We start from the raw sequence: 20,250 nt of genomic DNA, 5'->3' as shown, positions 1-20,250 counted from the left end.
TAGGTGCCCAATTGAAAACTGAAGAGAGAAAACAGTGCAGCAGATAAGCCAATTTTGGCTTATAGCCTCTTTCCACTTTAAAAAGACTGAGCTTGTTATATTTTATTGGTTCCGTAAGCCTATCTTGATAGAATCCATTGATTAAAGTAGACAGATTTGCAATACTATACCTAACCAAGGAGAAACTGATTAAACAGAAGCCTAAAATTATTTTCTGTAAAAGATATAATTTGTAAGGCTGATAAGATGACTTTTAAAAATGACTGACAACACCAATGGTAGCAGTAAGTGAAACAACTATAACTCTCAGATATTACATATGGAAATGTATGATGGTACAACAGCTTTGGAAAACCCTTAGGCAATTTCTAATAAAGTTAAATATATGCCACCTACCCTTAGATCCAGCAATGCCACTCCTAGGTACATACTTTTTTAAGACCATGGATCTATAAGAATGTTCACAGAAGCTTTATTCACAATAGTCAAAAGCCAGAAACACAAAGCCCATCAAAAAGAAAATAATTGGCCAGGTGATGTGGCTCACGCCTACAATCCTAAAAATTGGGAGGCTGAGGCAGGAGGATTGCTTGAGGCCAAGAGTTTGAGACCAGCCTGAGCAAGAGCAAGATGCCATCTCTTAAAAAAAAAAAAAAAAAAAAAATAGAAAAATTATGTGAAGGACGCATTGCTATGAAAAAAAAGAAAAGAAAAAGAAAAATTAGCCAGGCATGGTGGTGCACGCCTGTAGTCTCACCTACTTAGGAGGCTGAGACAGGAGGATTGCCCGAGCCCAGCCCAGGAGCTTAAAGTTGCAGTGAGCTATGATGACACCACTGCAACCTCGCCTGGGAAACAGAGCAAGACCCTGTCTCAAAAAATGGGAAAGGGGCTGGTCCGAAGGTAGTGAGTTATCTCACTTGATTGTTCACAGTCAGTTACAGATTGAACTCCTTGTTCTACTACTTTCCCCCCTCCTCACTACTGCACTTGACTAGTCTTAAAAAAAATAAAAAATAAAAAAATAAATGGGAAAGGGAAAGGGAAAACGAAAGGAAAAGGAGAAAAGGGGAAAAGGGGAGAAGAGGGAGGGGGGAAGAGGAAAAGGGGAAGGGAAGGCAAGGGAAAGAAAGAAAGGAAGAAAATAACTAAACGAAGTATGGTATATTTAAACAGTGAAATAAAACACAATGATAAAAACAAACTACTGCAACACACAACCACACAGACAAATCTAAAAAATACATTAAGCAAAAGAAAACAAATAAAAAAGTACACATGCTGTGTGCCTCTGTCTAAATGAAGTTCAATACATGCAAAACTAATACGTGGCCAGAATATTAATAACCTTAACCTGAAGAGAGGAGGAATGAATAATACTGACTAGGAACTTTATGAGTAAGAAAGACATTCCACATTTTCTTCCCAATGGTGGTTTCATTTATTTGTGTGTATATAAAAACTACATACATACATACTTACATGAACACACACATATATATACATATGCACAAGTAAAAAAGTCATCAAACCCAACTTAAGATTTGTGCATTTGATATAGTATGTATTTTTAAAAAGATTATTTATCATTAACTGTGGTATTCCATACAGCAGAATATTATTCAGCACTACAAAGAAATAAGCTATCAAGCCACAAAAAGACATGAGGGAACCTTAAATGCATATTACTAGGTGGAAAAACTCAATCTGGAATGGCTACCTACCATGTGATTCCAACATTTTGGAAAAGGCAAAATAATGGACATGGTAAAAAGATCAGTGGTGGCCAGGGTTTAGGAGGAAGGGAGTGATGAATAGCTAAAAAATAGAGGATTTTTAGGGCAATAAGACTATTCTGTATGATATATTATAACAATGGCGGATATATTGCATTATACTATTTATCAAAACCCATAGAAAGTATAATACCAAAAATGAATCCTAATGTAAATTTGGGCTTTGGCGGACAATAATGTATCAATATAAGTTCAAACTGATTATAACAATTTTACCACTCTGGTGCAGGATGTTGACAGTAGGGGAGGTTGTGCATATTGCGGGGCAGGAGGTATATGGGAACTCCCTATACTTTCTACTCAATTTTGCTGTGAACCTAAAACCGATCTAAGAAATAAAGCCTATTTTTAAAAAGGAATTTATTAAAGAACATGACCTATCTAAATATGAGCCTTAATTTTTCAACTGTAAAGAGAGACTAACACTAACTAGTAAAATTGAAAGCATAATAAATACTATATGCAATGTACCTAAAATAATGTGTGGTACATTCTGAATATTCAAACTATATTATCATTTATATTAATTCTATGCAATTTTACTAGGCAGCTCAAGTGTTAAAACTCCCCCAGGCATCCTGTCACTCCTCAGTATTCTAAAGCACTTTATTCATACCTGTCACCTACCACTGATCACATAGACCAGGCTTTCTCAACCTCACCACTGTTGATATTTGAGACTTGACAATGTTTTGTACTGGGAAGCTGTCCTATAAATTGCAGGATGCTTAGCAGCATCTTTGGCTTCTAGCCATTAGATGCCAGGAGCAACTCCAAATCAGGACAGTAAAAAAATGGCCAAATAGCCCTTTGGAGAACAAAATCACTCCTAACTGGGAACCACTAACACAGACTCCAAGTATTAGAGAGATCTTCTCCAAGTAGAATATGATCTCCAAAAGGTAGTGCTCAGGTCTTAGTTTATATTTGTGTCTCCTAATACTTAACATAGACCCTAACATTGCAGTGTGGCTGAATGGAAAAATTATGGTGCTATTAATTAATAAAAATATGGATGTTAGGAGAAAGGGCTAGAGTGCAAATAAAACGGATTGAGAGCAAAGAGTAAGAAATTATAAAGTTTATCTTTAGTCTCAAATTGAGTTTCTAGATGAAAATAGAGCAAAAAGTCAAAACCTTGAATTAAAAAAAATGTACTCTGTCTCAAAAAAAAAAAAAAAAAGGCTGTCAATACCCAGTGCTGATGAGAATGTAGAGCAAATGGAACTTTCATACATTGCTGGTGGGAGTACAAAGCTGGTAAAACCACTTTGCAAAACTTTGGCAGTGCTTACTAAAGTTAAACATATACCTACCCTCTGACACAGTAAATCTACTCCTAGGTCAACACTCATGAGAGATGAGCGCGTATGTCCACCAAAAAACAGAGCAGCTTTTTGGTTTTTTTGCTTTTTAAGAGACTGGATCTCACTTTGTTGCCCAGGCTGGAGTGCAGTGGTGTTATCACAGCTCACTGCAACCTCAAACTCCTAGGCTCAAGCGATTCTCCTGCCTCAGCCTCCCAAAGTGCTGGGACTATAGGCACACTCCACCATACCTGGCTGTGATTATTTTCATGAAGTTCAAGAATAGAAAAATTAATCTATAGTAATAAGTCAGAATAGGAGTTGTTTGAGGATAGGAGGATGATAATATTGACAGGGAAATGGCATAAGGGATTCTTTAGAGGTGCTAGACATGTTCTATATCTTAATCTAAGTGGTGGTTGAAGGTTATGTATATATGTAAATTCAAACTGTACATTTAAGATTTATACATTTTACTACACATATATTCAATAAAAATTACAACAAAAAATTACTTTCCACAGACTGACAAATAAGCATGTTCAAAGAATATATTGTTTTACATTAGAAAAACATCAAGAAGATCAAATAAGAATACCAATCTACTATAATTTCTAACTCATGTAACATCTACTGCCCATGTGAAATCAATAAAAGTCATGCCACTATTAGAACACAAGGAAAAATAAATTTCAGATGCAAGACTTTCTCAAAAGTGACACCTTAAGAAACATACTACAGGAAAAAATATTTTCATCTACTCATATGGGTAAATTCCAGAGGTTATAACGATATCATTCTTCATCCCTGCTTTTATTGACTCCATGACACCCAATGTCCTTCCACTGCTGATGACAAAAGTGCCATCCGTTACTTCTCTTTTCAGTAAGAAGAGAATGGACCAAACAAAATAAGGTGCTATTCTCAAAAAAGGCAATTTTTTGACCGGACTCCGTATTCAAATTTTCTCTGCTTGCCAGTATTCCCAAATCACTAACTTTATATTACTCCCAAATGAAACTCATAAAAATTGTTTCCTGGCTAACAAACTTAACATGGCAAAGTCTATTGGCACCCAACTTCTAATAAATAATAGACTAATTGGTATTTACCTCAAGTATGTCCTTGCATGTTTGCTCTAAAGTTTTTAGTGTGTGAAAGCTACGCAAAAAGCTTTAGGGCAAATATTTCAAGGAACAGCTGCAATTTTCTGTGCTCAATGTGGTAGTGACACCTAGTGTCGTATCTTTGAAGTACTGTATATACAAAGCTCCGAGAAAACACTACAAATGTTAACTTTTGAAGCTAAAACAGAGTGATCTTTCTATATCCACCAGGGGATGGTTCCAGGTCCCCCCTTCACCCACCATGGATACGAAATCCCCAATGTTGAAGTCCCTTATATAAAATGGCATAGTACTTGCATATAATCTATATATACCTCCTATATACTTTAAATCATCTCTAAGTTACTTATAATACTGAATACAATTAATTGCTATGTAAATAATTGTTTTACTGTATTTTTATAATATTTTAGATTCACCATTGGTTGAATCTGCAGATTCAGAACCTACAGATACCCAGAGTCAATGGTATACTGTCTCATACAATACAACTGCCATCTTCTAGGTGCTGTAATAAATGTATTTTCAAATTTTTTTAAAAGATTAACATTTCAAGAGAACTTAGGAACCACTTAAACAGCAAAAAGTATGGAAAATATCAGAAAACTTTTACCTTTGAAACTTTAAATGGGAACCCTTTATGACTTATAAGAGAATATATTAATAGTATACAATGCAATTCTTAGTTTACATAGTTTTTAACATAATGTAAGTTTCATATTCAAATTCTATTTCTTCTAAAATGCTGCTATCTTACACACTAGATAGCACCAGTCCCCAGGTAAAGACCTTGGAAACATCTTTGACTTTTTCTTCTCTTCTAAATGTCTTATCACTTACCAAGGTTTTTTGGTAATCCTCTAAAACAACAAACTTAGCCCAGGTTCTCAACATCTAACATGTAAACAGTGTTGAAACTAACTCCTAACTGGCCTCATAACCTTTTATTTGATCCTTATCGTCTATTTATCCCACTGCCAACTCCTCCTCCAACTGGATGCCCTGTTGATTGTCCTTTTCAAACCACTTGTCATAAAGGACAAATTACTTTTTAAATTTTCTTTTTAAATTTCCAATCTGGGCCAGGCGAGGTGGCTCATGCCTGTAATCCTAGCACTCTGGGAGGCCGAGGCGGGAAGATAGCTTGAGCTCAGGAGTTTGAGACCAGCCTGAGCAAAAACGAGACCCAGTCTCTACTAAAAATAGAAAAAATTAGCCAGGCATGGTGGCACATGCCTGTAGTCCCATCTACTTGGGAGGCTGAGGCAGGAGGATTGCTTGAGCCCAGGAGTTTGAGGTTGCTGTGAGCTAGGCTGACATCACAACACTCGAGCCCAGGTGACAGAGCGAGACTGTTTCCAAAAAATAAAATAAAATAAAATTTAAAAAAATTAAAAAAAAAATTTCCAATCTGGGCTGGGGACATTGGCTTACTTCTGTAATCCCAGCACTTTGGGAGGCCAAGGCAGGAAGATCACTTGAGGCCAGGAGTTTGAGAACAGCCTGGGAAACATAGCAAGACTCTCCATCTCTAAACAAATAAAAAAATTAACTGGGTGTGCTGGTGCACACCTGTAGTCCCAGCTACTTGGGAGGCAGAGGCCAAAGGATCTCTTGAGCCCAGGAGTTCAAGGAGGCTGACATGAGCTATGATCATGCCACTGCATTCCAGCCTGGGTGATAACAGAGCGAGATTCTGTCTCTTTAAAAAAAAAAAAAAAAAAAAATTCCAATCTGGCACAAACAGATACTTTTATAAACTACAAACACGCATTTGGATGATGTGCACTGGCAAATAACTATAGGTTTGTAAAAGCTTATTCTCATTTTCTGTACTTAACCTTGTTACAGCCAGTAACAGTTCACTATCACTAGTTCATGGACCAGTAGCAGTCCATGGTCCACACGTTTAAAACCAAACTCAGTATCTTTCCACCAAATCTACTCCTCACATACTTTTCTTATTTTCATTTTTTATTTTTTGAGACAGGGTCTCATTCTGTCACCCAGGCTACAGTGCAGTGGCATCATCATAGCTGCAACCTCAAACTCCTGACCTCAAACAGTCCTCCCACCTCAGCCTCCCAAAGTGCTAGGAGTACAGGCATCAGCCATCACAACTGGCCTATATTTGTTTATTATCTATCTTTCCCATCCTCCCACCCACCTACCTAGAATGGAAATTCCACAAGGAGAATGACTTTGTTTTGCTCAGTGTGGTCCCAGCACCTTCAACACAGTCTGGGATGTATAATAATAAGCAATCAATAAATCTTTGCTGAGTAAGTGAATAAATGAATGGGATAAGTATAAATAACATGGCTTTATAAGAATGTAATTTGGCAAATCTATCAAGAGCCTTACTTTTATTGATCTCTTCAAATTACATGACCATAAAGATATTTACCTCAATGTTTTTTAAACAGAAAAAAATTTAAGCAATCGAAATCGATTTCTAACCACAGAGAAGACTTCCACCTCAGAACCTCTGACTAGTGTTTGTTGTTCCAACCTTACCCTGACTAAATCTTATTCTGTAGCTTTTATGCCACTTCCTTGTCATAATATCATATGCTTTTCTTCATATTACAACTTAAGTTGCATGTTTACTTATTTGTATTTAAATCTCTCTCTCTCTCCTACTAGCTCCATAATAGCAAAGACCACATATACTGTGCTCACCACTGTATATCCCAGACCTGTACTGAATAATTGAAGACCATTTTTGGGGGGAGGGAGAGATCTTCTGATGAGGACCAGAAAACCTGCTAGACAAATTCTAAAAGAGCTGTAATACCTGAAGAACACTTAAATCTTCACAGTTCATGTCACCAAGTGAATCAATGTCTAAGACTGGGAGAAAAAAAAAATCAAGAAGTATGGTATTTTAAAATAAGCGAAATAAATACTAAAATAACAATAGCTAATAGAATTGAAGGAATTAGGAAAGGAGGCATATGGAACTGTTTCATACAAATCTGTTTGGTGTTTAAAAATATATACACATATAACTAATTTTTTTTAATTAAGAATTTTTAACAGGTTTAGGGAGTACAAGTTGAATTCCGTTACATGGATATATCGTATAGTGGTAGAGTCTGGGCTTTTGGTGTACCCATCACCTGAGTAATGTACACTGTACCCCACAGGTAATTTTTCATCACTCATTCCCTCCCATCCTTCCCTCTTTTGAGTCTCCAATGACTGTTACACCACTCTTTGTGCCCTGTACAGTCATAGTTTAGCTCTCGCTTATAAGTGAGAACATGCAGCATTTATTTTTCTGTTCCTGGGTCACCTCACTTAGGATAATGGCCTCCAGTTCCATCCAAATTGCTGCAAAAGTCATTATTTCATTGTTTTTTATCCCTGAGTATCCACTCCAAGGTGTATGCATATCACATTTTTTTAATTCACTCATCAGTTGATGGACACTTAGGTTGATTCCATACCTTTGTGATTGTAAATTGTGTTGCAATAAATATATGAGTACAGGTATCTTTTTGATATAATGATTTCTTTTCCTCTGGGCAGGCACCCAGTAATGGGATTGCAGAATCGAATGGTAGATCTACTTTCAGTTCTTTGAGAATCTTCATGATGATCCCCACAGAAATTGTACTAATTTACATTCCCACCAACAGCATATAAGTGTTACCTTTTCACTGCATCTGTGCCAACATCTATTGTTTTTTGACTTTTTAATAATGGCCACTATAATTAGAGTAAGATGCTATCTCACTGTGGTTTCGTTTTTTGTTTGTTGTTAGGTTTTTTTGCAACTGAGTCTCACTCTGTTGCCCAGCTAGAGTGCACTGGCATCATCACAGCTACAACCTCAAACTACTGGGATCAAGTGATCTCCCTATCTCAGCCTCCCAAGTAGCTGGGACTATGGGCGTGCGCCCCCATGCCCAGGTAATATTTTCTATTTTCTGTAAATATAGGGTCTAGCTCTTGCTCAGGCTGGTTTTGAACTTCTGGCCTCAAGCAATCCTCCCACCTTAGCCTCCTAAAGTGACATGATCACAGGCATGAGCCACTGCGCCTGGCTTGACTGTGGTTTTAATTTGCATTTCCCTGATAATTAGTGAGGTTGAGTATTTTTTCATGTTTGTTGGCCATTTGTATACCTTCTTTTGAAAAATGACTGTTCCTGTTATTTGCCCACAATTTAAGGAGGTTGTATGTTTTTTTCTTGCTCAGTTGTTTGAATTCATTGTAAATTGTGGGTATTCCCTTTGTCAGACACACCGGTTGTGAATATAAAATTAAGAATTTTAGGCCTGGCGTGGTGGCTTACACCTGTAATCCTAGCACTCTGCAAGGCCGGATCAGGAGGATCGCTTGAGCCCGGGAGTTTGAGGTTGCTGTGAGATAGGCTAACGCCATGGCACTCTACTCAGGGCAACAGAGTGACACTCTGCCTCAAAAAAAAAGAAATTAAAAAAAAAAAAAAGAATTTTAAGCAAGAGAGCCTATATTTACCATACAGAAAAAAAGAGGCAGTAACATTGTTAGGCCTGGGTGGAAAAAAGGCCTATTTATCTAGAACACTGAACATCTTCTGTTACATCAGGTATGTTTAAAGAAGGGGCCTAATAGCTTAGGAAAGCTAGGAAAGCTGGTGTTTTCCTACAGCCATATTAAATACAAAGTGGTAAAAATTGGGCAACAGAGAATCTACTTCTGCACATTTCTGCTTTTGAGTTGACTCTAATTAACTATATCCCTATGGCTGGGCGCGGTGGCTCACACCTGTAATCCTAGCACTCTAGGAGGCCAAGCGGGAGGATCGCTCAAGGTCAGGAGTTCAAGACCAGCCTGAGCAAGAGTGAGACCCCCGTCTCTACTAAAAATACAAAGAAATTATCTGGACAACTAAAAATATATATAGAAAAAATTAGCTGGGCATGGTGGCGCATGCCTGTAATCCCAGCTACTCAGGAGGCTGAGTGAGTAGGATCCCTTAAGCCCAGGAGTTTGAGGTTGCTGTGAGCTAAGCTGACGCCACAGCACTATAGCCCGGGTAATAGAGTGAGACTGTCTCAAAAAAAAAAATAAATAAAAAAATAAAAAAAACTATATTCCTAGACACCAGCTAAGCTGTTTTCATATTTGAGCACTTCATACACAATTTTTAAAATGTTCAACCAGAATATGCTAATTTTCTTAATCTGAGAGTCAGGTAGGGCAGTTATATAAAATCACCATAAGGGAGCCCTGTGCACATACTAGAAGCAAAAATTGAGCCAAGGTTTGGACAAGGGTTGACTTTCTACCAACCCACACTTACTCAAAAGCAAATACTATATTTGTAGGGGATTGGTTCCAGCACCACCACCACCCACCCACCTCAATACCTCACACCCCCCAGTTCCCCCACAATGTGGATACCACAATACATGATGCTCAAGTCGTTCGTATTTGCACACAATCTATGCACATCCTCCTTCATATCTTTTTTTTTTTTTTTTTGAGGCAGAGTCCCACTCTGTCACCCTGGCTAGAGTGCTGTGGCATCAGCCTAGCTCACAGCAACCTCAAACTCCTGGGCTCAAGCAATCCTTCTCCCCAGCCTCCCAAGTAGCTGGAACTACAGGCATGTGCCACCATGCCCAGCTAATTTTTTCTATATATTTTTAGTTGTCCAGCTAATTTCTTTTTATTTTTTGGTAGAGACGGGGTCTTGCTCTTGCTCAGGCTGGTCTTGAACTACTGAGCTCAAGCGATCCTCCTGCCTCGGCCTCCCAGAGTGCTAGGATTATAGGCGTGAGCCACCATGCCCAGCCCTCCTTCATACTTTAAAGCATCTCTAGATTACTTATAACACCTAGTACAACATAAATGCTATATAAACGGTTGTTATACTGTATTGCTTAGGGAATAATGACGGGAAGAAAAAAAGTCTGTACATGCTCAATACAGACAAAACCAACCTTCCCTCCAACCCCCGCCAAATATTGTCAATCCCTGGTTGGTTGAATCTGCAGATGCAGAAGCCACAGATACAGAGAGCCGACATTATGACTTAAGTCTGCAAAGATCCATAAGAGCCGTTTTTTTCCTAAGGTTGGCTAACATATGCTCCCCACTGTCTTCCATATGCATATTGAATTAATGACTAGTGATAAGTTTCAGAAGGGTTTAGATAAAGTAATGGCCAACAGTCACAGTAGTCTATGAAAGATAACTGAGTATTTGAAGGTACATCCTACTCTTTTACAAATGAAAATGCTGGGGCTCAGAAAACAAAATCTCAAAGTATGGCATTTTGGCATGCTGAGCATTTTGAACTAAAGGAAATCAAAAGGTCTTAGAACCTGCCTCAGAACCTAGACTTTCTGACCTTCCCCTACCCCAGACACAAGGTACAACTCTCTCTCTCTGATGTTCCCTTTTCTGAAGATCCCCTAGCCTGAACAAAATCACCTTCCATCCTCTCCCCGAAATGTCAATAACCAGGAAACATTCAAAGTATTTGGAAGGAAAGAAGACTGAAGAATTACACCACACCTAGACAGACTTTGTCACAAGCTACTATCTCAAATCCCATTTCCAAAGAGAATCATTTACAAACCACTGTCTGCTCTTTGGAGGCCCATAAAACTCTCCTAAAAATAGCCCTCTAAATTGACTACCTGCCCCCATCTATCTACCTCTCCCCTATGAAGGGGGTGCTTCAGCCATCTGGCCTTTCCTTGAGTCTGATATTTTGTGTGGCTCCCACGCCCATTTGTACATTTTTTCTCCTGTTACTCTATTGTCAGTTTATTTCACAGAGAGAAGGGGAAATTCCCTTCACTTCTACAAAAACTAAAACAGAACTACCAAACCATTTACACGGCATATATTCTGCTATAACATTTGGGAAGTGATGAAGTATAGCTCTTAGGTCATGGGCTTTGAATTTGAATTCAGGTTTTGAATTCTAGCTCCACCTCCTACAAGCATTGTGACCTTACCACCTATAAAATAAATAAACTTCTACATTAGATGGGATAATGTTTGTATAAACCTCTGACTACATTGAGAGCTCAATGAATAGAACATAGAAGCTTGTTTTCCCACAGTGCCTCCAATTCTTGAAACAGTACTCATAGGGATACTACAATAGTATACAACTAAATCAAAGAAAAATGTATCCAAAAAATTTATTTAAGCTTCTCAAAATACAATCTGGGAATAAGGAGGAATAAAGACCTTTAAATTATTCAGAGATAAACACAACTTTAAAACTATTAAACGTAGTAACCTCTGATTATACCAAAACAAGTAGGCAGTTAAACAACCTGAGTACCACCAAAGGAATGTGCTCAATCCAGTCAACACCCCTAATTCCAAAGGCTCAGCCTTGTTAAAGATACAGCTACCTCTTTGCCTTCAATTGTCAACAAACAATATAATGAAGCAAAATATAGTCTCTGTTAATAAGAAAAGGTTACATTTACAAAATCCTTTTCTCTGATCACAACCTAGAAATGTTTCTCTTGGTAGGGAGAAAAACACTGCCAGATTTTAAGTCCTTTCTCCCTGCCTCTGGCAGGATACTGAAATTACAAAAAACACTGCAGGGCATTGAAAAATATCAACTACACATCTCAAAAGTCAAAGAAGAAAGAATATTTCTAATTTCATAACATACCAGCATGATTCTTCTGCCTCTGCAAAATAAAGCCAAGTTTTTAAAAATAAGAAAAATATTAATAAAACTCCAAATCCTAGATGCCTAATAATACAATTATATGATTAAAATGGAAAACCAAAGTTCATCATAAGGGACTTATCAAAGATTAAATTTTTTTTTTTTTTTTTTTTGAGACAGAGTCTGACTGTGTTGCCCAGGCTAGAGTGCCATGGCATCAGCCTAGCTCACAGAAACCTCAAACTCCTGGTAAATGCATTTACCAAACTTATTTGAAGCCCCTTGAGTGTATATGTTTGTGTTTTAGCCAGAATGTTTTTCTTTTTTTTCTTTTGGGTAATATTGTTGCTTCTTAAAAGATTTGTAAGGAAACATGTATTACCTCACATTTAATAGAAGTCAGGATGTCTCAAGTACAGAATTTGGCCTCAATAGTGCAAGAGGTACTATGGAACAAACACATTAACTTTGTAATTCTTTATCATTTTAAGTCAAAAATTATTTAATCTTTGGGCCGGGCACGGTGGTTCATGCCTGTAATCCTAGCACTCTGGAAGGCCAAGGCAGGAGGATGGTTTGAGCTCAGGAGTTCGAGACCGGCCCGAGCAAGAGCAAGACCCCGTCTCTACTAAAAATAGAAAGAAATTAGCTGGACAACTAAAAATATATAGAAAAAGTTAGCCGGGCATGGTAGCGCATGCCTGTAGTCCCAGCTACTCTGGAGGCTGAGGCAGAAAGATCGCTTGAGCTCAGGTGTTTGAGGTTGCTGTGAGCTAGGCTGACGCCATGGCACTCTAGCCCAGGCAACAGGGTGAGTCTCCAAAAGCAAAAAAAAAAGTCAATGAAGAAGCTTTCTGAATATGGACATTATGAAGTAAAAAAATAGCAAGGTTCAAACTAAAGGAGGGAGAAGCATATCTATACATGTTTTTATTTATATAAAATATAGCTGTAAGAATACATAAGAAACTAGAATTCCTGGTTGCCTCAAGGTAGAGGATATGAGGGACAAGGGTGGCAGCGAGTTTTTGTTTTTTGTTTTTAAGAAATAGTGTCTCACTATGTGTTTCCCAGGCTGGTCTCAAACTCCTGGGCCCAAGTGATACTCCCACCTCAGCCTTTCCAGTAGTTGGGGCTATAGGTATGTGCCACCACACCCAGTCTCAGGAAGGATGTTTTTTTACCCTTTTTTGTATCTCTTCAATTTTGTACCATATTAATGTCTTAACTATTGATATATTGTCAATGGTTGCTAGTTTTTTTTAAAACTAGCAACCTCCACTCTTCTGTTAAAACAGAAAAATAAAAATACCTATTTGAGTTACCTTGAAGAAAAATTAGATCTTGCATATAAAGTGATTTGCACAATTTCTGACCCACTTTACTTGTCATTTAGAGCATCTTCAATTCACCACTTGTCCCTCATTTCCAGTGCCTCATATGATGTTGTACCCATAGCAGTCTCTCAGCCACTGCTTGTGAAATAAATAGATGAGACCTTAATAAAACTATGAAAGTATCTCTGGATTTCACATAAGCTAACATGTTGGGAAGTACTATGTTGTAGGGATTTAACCACCTTCATACTTACAGGGATGCTCCAGACCTGCATTCCATCACTGTACCCAATCATAATCAGCAAAGGCGGTTCATTCCCAGTGCTATGTATTTCATGAAATTCCAGATTTCTTGATGTATCTGCATTAGAATTAAGTAACAAAGAAGCCAATTTAAAAGACACATTGTCAATCAAGAAACAACTATACTTCTTTAAATGCCTGATTCAATCTTTATGTCTCTCTAGTGACTACCTTCCTTCTCTTCACAGCCAAAGTCTCAAAGGTATCTGTCCTATCTATTTCCCTACATACCTGTCATTCCTTAACCCATTTCAACATAGCTTCCAGCCATATCACTTAAGTAATATCAAACATTTAAAGAAAAAATTAACATCAGTTCTACACAAACTTGTCTAAAAAACAGAAGAGAAGGGAACATGTACCAACTTGTTCTGAGGCCACCAAAACCAGATTAAGATACTAGAAGAATAAATAATAAATCAATACCCTTCATGAATGGAGACATAAAAATCCATTTAAGAGATTGGCAAACTGAATTCCACAATATATAGAAAGGCTAATCAATCACTAAGAAAGGGGGTTTAAGAAATGTAAGTCAAGGTTTAACACTGGAAAAAATCAATCAATTATAATTTACCGCAGTGACAAAATAAAGAGGAAAAATCATATGATTACCTCATTAGATGCAAAAAAAAAAAAGCACTTGCTAAAATTCAAAAGCTATTTCATAATAAAAACTCTCAGCAAACCAGGAATTAAGGACATCTATGAAAATACTATAACTAACATCACATTTTATGGTACAAGACTGAATGTTTTTCCCCCAAGAGGGGAGAAGAAGGCAAAGATGCCCAAACTTAAAACTTATATTCAGCATTGTACTAGAGGTCCTATATAGTGCAATTAGGAAAAATAAATACAAGGATAAAGGTTGGAAAGGAAGAAGTACAGCTAACCCCTGAAGAATGCAGGGTTAGAAGCACCAACCCCTGTGCAGTTGAAAATCCATGTATTACTTTTGATTCCCGCAAAAACTTAACTACCAATAGCCTACTGTTGACATAAACAGTCAATTAACACATATTTTGTATATTATATGTATTGTATACTGTATTCTTACAATGAAGTAGGCTAGAGAAAAGAAAATATTAAGAAAATCATAAGGGAGAGAAGATTATTTACTATATATTAAATGGAAGTGGATCATCATAAAGGTCTTCATTCTTAGCATCTTCACATTGAGTAGGCTAAGGAGGAGGAGGAGGAGGAGGAAGAGGGGTTGTTCTTGCTGTCGCAGGGGTGGCAGAGGCAGAAGAGATGGAGGTAGAAGGGGAGGCAGGACAGGCAGGAACATCTGGTGTAACTTTAACAAAATACATTATAATTTGTCTGACTTTTTTGCTTTTTCATTTCTCTAAAAATGTTTCTATATGGCACCAATCCTTCTTCCACCATTTGCTTTAGTTTCAGTGCCATATCATAGAAAGATCCATGTTGTAAAAGAAGTCAAAAGCAGTCCTGAATAACCAGAATCCACCTGCCATACTGACTAATGTCAATTTGTTTTCTGGCACTTCTTCTACATCTTCTTTCTCATTATTTGGTACTAGTTTATAAGCACTGATCTCCATCAGGTTATATTCTGTTAATTTCTGTGGTATGGTATTTATTAGCTCCTCAATTTCTCCAAGAGCCATATCTTGAAACCCTTCACCTCCCACTTTCTTTGCCATATACACAATCTCTTTCACGACTTCATGATTGGCTCTGTCATAAATTCTGTGAAGTCATGCACAACCTCTGGACACAGTTTTCTCCTGCAAGGATTTATTGTTTCAGGGTTGATGACTTTCATTGGTTATTTCTACAACATTGATGGTATCTTCAATGGTGTAATCCTTCCAGACGTTCATGATGTTCTACCAGAGTTCTCTTCCAAAGCATTGACAATCCTTTCCATAGAGCACCGTGTGTAATGAGCCTTAAAGCTCCTTATGACCCCTCAATCTAGAGGCTGAATTAGAGATGTTGCGTTTGGACACCTTCAGTGTTGAAATCATGGGGTTCTCAGTGGCTGGAGCACTGTGTAATATCAAAAGAATTTATTACCTTACTGACAAAGTACTTTCTGACTTGAGAAACAAAGCATTTATGGAACCAATCCATAAATAGGGTTATCATTGCCTAGACTTTCTTTTTGTACAACCAAAAGATTGGCCCCTGGTGTTTATCTTTTCCCTTCACAGATAGGGGTTAGCAGTATTATATATAAGGATGGTCTTGACTGCATTTGCACAAAGCAATAGTGTTAGCCTATCCCTTCCTGCCTTGACTCCTGGTGCTCGCCTCTCTTCTTTACTAATAAATGTCCTTTGTGGCTTTTTTTTTTTTTTTCCTAGAATAGGGCGCTTTCATCTGCATTAAAAACCTGTTCTCCTCAATGATTTTCTTAATGGCATCTGGAAACTTGTCTGCTGCCTCTTGGTTGGTAGAAGCTACTTCTCCCGCTATCATGATATTTTTTAAGCCAAACCTTTTTCTAGAATTATCAAACCATCCTTTTCTGGCATTAAGTTCTCCAGCTTTAGATCCTTTACCTTTCTTTTGCTTTAAGTTGTCATATAATGACTTTGCTTTTTCTCAAATCATATTAGAATCTATAGCTACGCTTTGCTCATAGCAATCTTGCACCCACATAAAAGGCTGCATTTTCAAAAAACGCAAGGTTTTCATGCCTGCTGGCACAGCTGCAGTGACAGCTTCAAGAATTTTTTTCTTTTTTAACAATGGTCCTTATGCTGGATTCATCTACAATACATACCAAGCAATTCAACTTTTTCTAATGTCATGACTTTTCTCTGTTTCTTGGGCGTACTTCCAGCATCACTAGTGGCACTTTGTATGGGTCCCATGATGTTACTCAAGATTCATGGGATTGCACTAAACACAATAAAAAATACTCGAAGACCTCAAGGGATCACTTTTTACTGTGATATGCGATCTACTGGAAAGACAAACTGCTCACACAACATTTTAAGTGTATACTTGCAACACAAGTTCACTGAAATAGCAACAGGAAGTGGATATGAAATTATTGTAATAGTGTAATATGTACTACAGATAATTTTATGCAGCTATAATTTAATACTGCATCTTTACATTCCTTTATATTTCTCTAGACTGCAAATGGTGCCACATACAATCTTTGTTTATATGCATGCTTTGATATTTTAACTGTTTATATTAGGTCTGTATATATTTTATAGCAGTAAGTGATAAAACAGACTAGTATCTATACATATTTTATGCATTCATGACATACCTAACTTTTTCCTAATTTTTTGGTATTTGTGGGCTATGTGGTTCATCAAGACGTTTTCCAAAGTGGCACAAATCTCCAGAAGAGTTTCCAATATATTTATTCAAAAAAATCCATGGCTGGGGGCTGGGCACAATGGCTCATGCCTGTAACCCCAGCACATTGGGAGGACAAAGCAGGAGGATCGCTTGAGCTCAGGAATTGGAGACCAACCTGGGCAATGTAGTGAGACCCTATCTCAACAAAAACTTAAAAAAAAAAAATTAGCCAGGTATGGTGGTACACACCTGTAGTCCCAGCTACCCAGGAGACTGAGGTGGGAGGATCACTTGAGCCCAGGAATTCGAGGCTGCAGTGAGCTAATGGCACCACTGCACTCCAACCTGGGTGAAAGAGTGAGACTATCTTTAAAAAAAAAAATCCATGTATAAAAGAACACACACAGTTCAAATTCATGTTGTTCAAATGTCAACTGTATTCTATTTTTTAGGTGTTGGTAACATAGGCATTGGGTTTGTAAAAAATCCATTCTATACTTCCATGTTATTTACCAAATTTTTGTATACTAAATACTTTAAAAAATTATAAATCAAAACAATCACTATCCCTCTCCCTTTACTAGACTTCATCACTATCCTTTCTTTCTAGAAGCTAAATTTCTTAATTCAGTTGTTTACAACTGTCGTCTCTATTTTTCATCTCACCTTCACCCCGAACCCATTTCATAATGCCCCTAACACTCCTCCGAGTGACTTTTGCTATGGCCACCAATATTCTCCAAATTGTTAAATCCAATAGATATTTTTCAAGCACATCTTATTAGACTACTCAGCAACTATAACCAATGATCACCATTTCTTCCTTAAAATACTTTCCCTTGGTTTTTCAGGGATAATATCCTAATTTTTCCCTACTCTCTCTGGTCACTCCTTCACCATTTTCTCTGCTGGCTCATCTTTTTCTGCCTAGTCTATAAATATTGGAGTTATCGAAAACCAATTTCTAAACTCCCTTTTCTTCTCATCTACCCTAGGTGATCTCATTTCACCCACTGTTTCAATTTGTGCCAGTGACTTCCTCAATGCAGGGTTTGGATGTTTCAACAGCAGTGTAAATATCACTCAAAGATTATGATTTCCTTTTTTTAAATTATTTTTTAAATTCAGGATATTATGGGAGTACATACATTTTGGTTACATGTAATGCGTTTGCCTCACCCAAGCCAGGGCTACACCATGTCCTTCCCCCCCAATACATACAGTGTGCTTGGCTTCCATTAGTTTTCAGTTTAACATCCCTGACCAGCACCCAGTGAACATTACTACCATGTGAACACCTTAGTGTTGATCACTTAGTACCAATTTGATGGCGAGTGCATGTCGTGCATGGTTTTCCATGTTTCTGGAAGGACGGACTCAATCTCTACCCAGGATAATATAAGAGGCGCTAGTTCACCATTGGATTTTATAGTTGAGTAGTTATTCCATGGTACACATGATTTCCTCCCCAAACCTGATCTTCCTCCAGGGTTTCATATTTTGGTGAACACAGTCACTATCTGTCCCACTGGCAAAGCAAGAACCACTTTCTTCCTCCTCTCTAATAGTAAATCTATCACTAATCCGTGTGTTTTCCTAAACAGCTCACTTTACTCCTCTTATACCACTACCACCCTGTCCCAGCTACAATATCTACTTCAAAAGCATAAATGGTTTCTTGCATCCACTACTGCTCACCACACTCAAGATTAGAGTCAAATGCTCTTTTTAAAACACAAATAGGCCGGGCGTGGTGGCTCACGCCTGTAATCCTAGCACTCTGGGAGGCCGAGGTGGGCGGATCGTTTGAGCTCAGGAGTTCGAGACCAGCCTGAGCAAGAGCGAGACCCCATCTCTACTAAAAATAGAAAGAAATTATATGGACAGCTAAAAATATATATAGAAAAAATTAGCCGGACATGGTGGTGCATGCCTGTAGTCCCAGCTACTCGGGAGGCTGAGACAGGAGGATCGCTTGAGCTCAGGAGTTTGAGGTTGCTGTGAGCTAGGCTGACGCCACGGCACTCACTCTAGCCTGGGCAACAGAGTGAGACTCTGTCTCAAAAAATAAATAAATAAATAAATAAAACACAAATAATGACATAGCTCCTCACCTCTATCCCCTGCATTAGTACCTTCCCATTGTTTGAAGATACAGATCAAAATCATTACATGGCTTATATATCAGTAATTTTTTAATGCTCATTTTCTTTTGATAGGAATTCATTGGCAAAAGTAAATAGCACATGATTCTATACCCAGCAAAATTAAAAATTATAAACTTATTCACCTAGGGCATAAATATCTATACCTGACATTTAAACTGTTTTATAATTTTCTGTGTGCTTTTGTGTATATAATCAATTAGACACATTAATCCATTTTTATATACAGAGGAGGGGTCAACTTCATTTCATAATTGGCAAAAACAACTTAGGTATAATTTATTCATAGCAAATGAGAAATCTCAGGGCTCTTGATACTCTCAATTCAGTCATCTTTCTACCACAAGTACCACCCTTGATCAGTTTGTTACTTCTGCAAGGGCTCAAATGCTACATATAAAACTGCTGAGATCATTATATGAATAAAATCTCTGTTCTCTTATTTTAGATTCTGCTTAGTCACTTGCTCTGGGTAGTGGTGGTATTGCAGACTTCATTATTTTTGAATCAAAAACTTAATGTTGCAAAATTTTTATATTATTTTTCAAAATTATTATAAATTTAAATCTTTATTCCTTGACTTTTCTTTAACTTTATATCCTGTATCATGCCATCAGTGTTTATTCTACCTGTAACAGCTCTTCATCTTCCTTACTGGTTCCTTTTTTCTTATCCACCCCTAATATGAACTTTACAGTCTTTCCTATAGAGACATCCAGCATTTTTGTGTGGTCTTAGCCAACTACAATGCGAACTCCTCATTTGATTCATCCCTCCTTTGAAAACTTGTACAGTCTTATCTATGACTCCTCCCCTATTACTGCACTCAGTACATTCTCTTTCCTTAGAAAACTGTTTGAAACTGTTTGAAACTCTAGAGGACAACAGAAATATTGGGGTTTCTGCTCATACCTCAAAAGTTCAGGTACAAAGTTAAACTGGGCTGGGCGCGGTGGCTCACGCCTGTAATCCTAGCACTCTGGGAGGCCGAGGTGGGCGGATCGTTTGAGCTCAGGAGTTCGAGACCAGCCTGAGCAAGAGCGAGACCCCATCTCTACTAAAAATAGAAAGAAATTATATGGACAGCTAAAAATATATATAGAAAAAATTAGCCGGGCATGGTGGTGCATGCCTGTAGTCCCAGCTACTCGGGAGGCTGAGACAGGAGGATCCCTTGAGCTCAGGAGTTTGAGGTTGCTGTGAGCTAGGCTGACGCCACGGCACTCACTCTAGCCTGGGCAACAGAGTGAGACTCTGTCTCAAAAAAAAAAAA

General features: G+C 37.8%; 1 protein-coding gene and 1 non-coding gene across 10 annotated transcripts in view; both read right to left on the bottom strand.

Annotated features, from left to right (window-relative positions):
- BCAS3 (BCAS3 microtubule associated cell migration factor) overlaps positions 1–20,250 on the bottom strand; it is a 555,013-nt gene that overhangs the window by 516,160 nt on the left and 18,603 nt on the right. For all 9 annotated transcript variants that reach the window (XM_069481069.1, XM_069481074.1, XM_069481076.1 and 6 more), the window contains exon 5: positions 13,467–13,573. In XM_069481069.1, the coding sequence (XP_069337170.1) occupies positions 13,467–13,573 (107 nt within the window). The remainder of the gene's footprint in view (positions 1–13,466; positions 13,574–20,250) is intronic.
- On the bottom strand, positions 6,968–7,029 carry LOC138392746 (U7 small nuclear RNA). Its single transcript, XR_011235024.1, has one exon. It is a non-coding gene; the product is annotated as a U7 small nuclear RNA (small nuclear RNA).

This window comes from Eulemur rufifrons, chromosome 9 (assembly GCF_041146395.1).
Source record: "Eulemur rufifrons isolate Redbay chromosome 9, OSU_ERuf_1, whole genome shotgun sequence".
NCBI classification, from domain to species: Eukaryota; Metazoa; Chordata; class Mammalia; order Primates; family Lemuridae; genus Eulemur; species Eulemur rufifrons.
The sequence above is the reverse complement of the archived record's forward strand: the minus strand, read 5'-3'. Positions and strand labels throughout refer to the sequence as shown.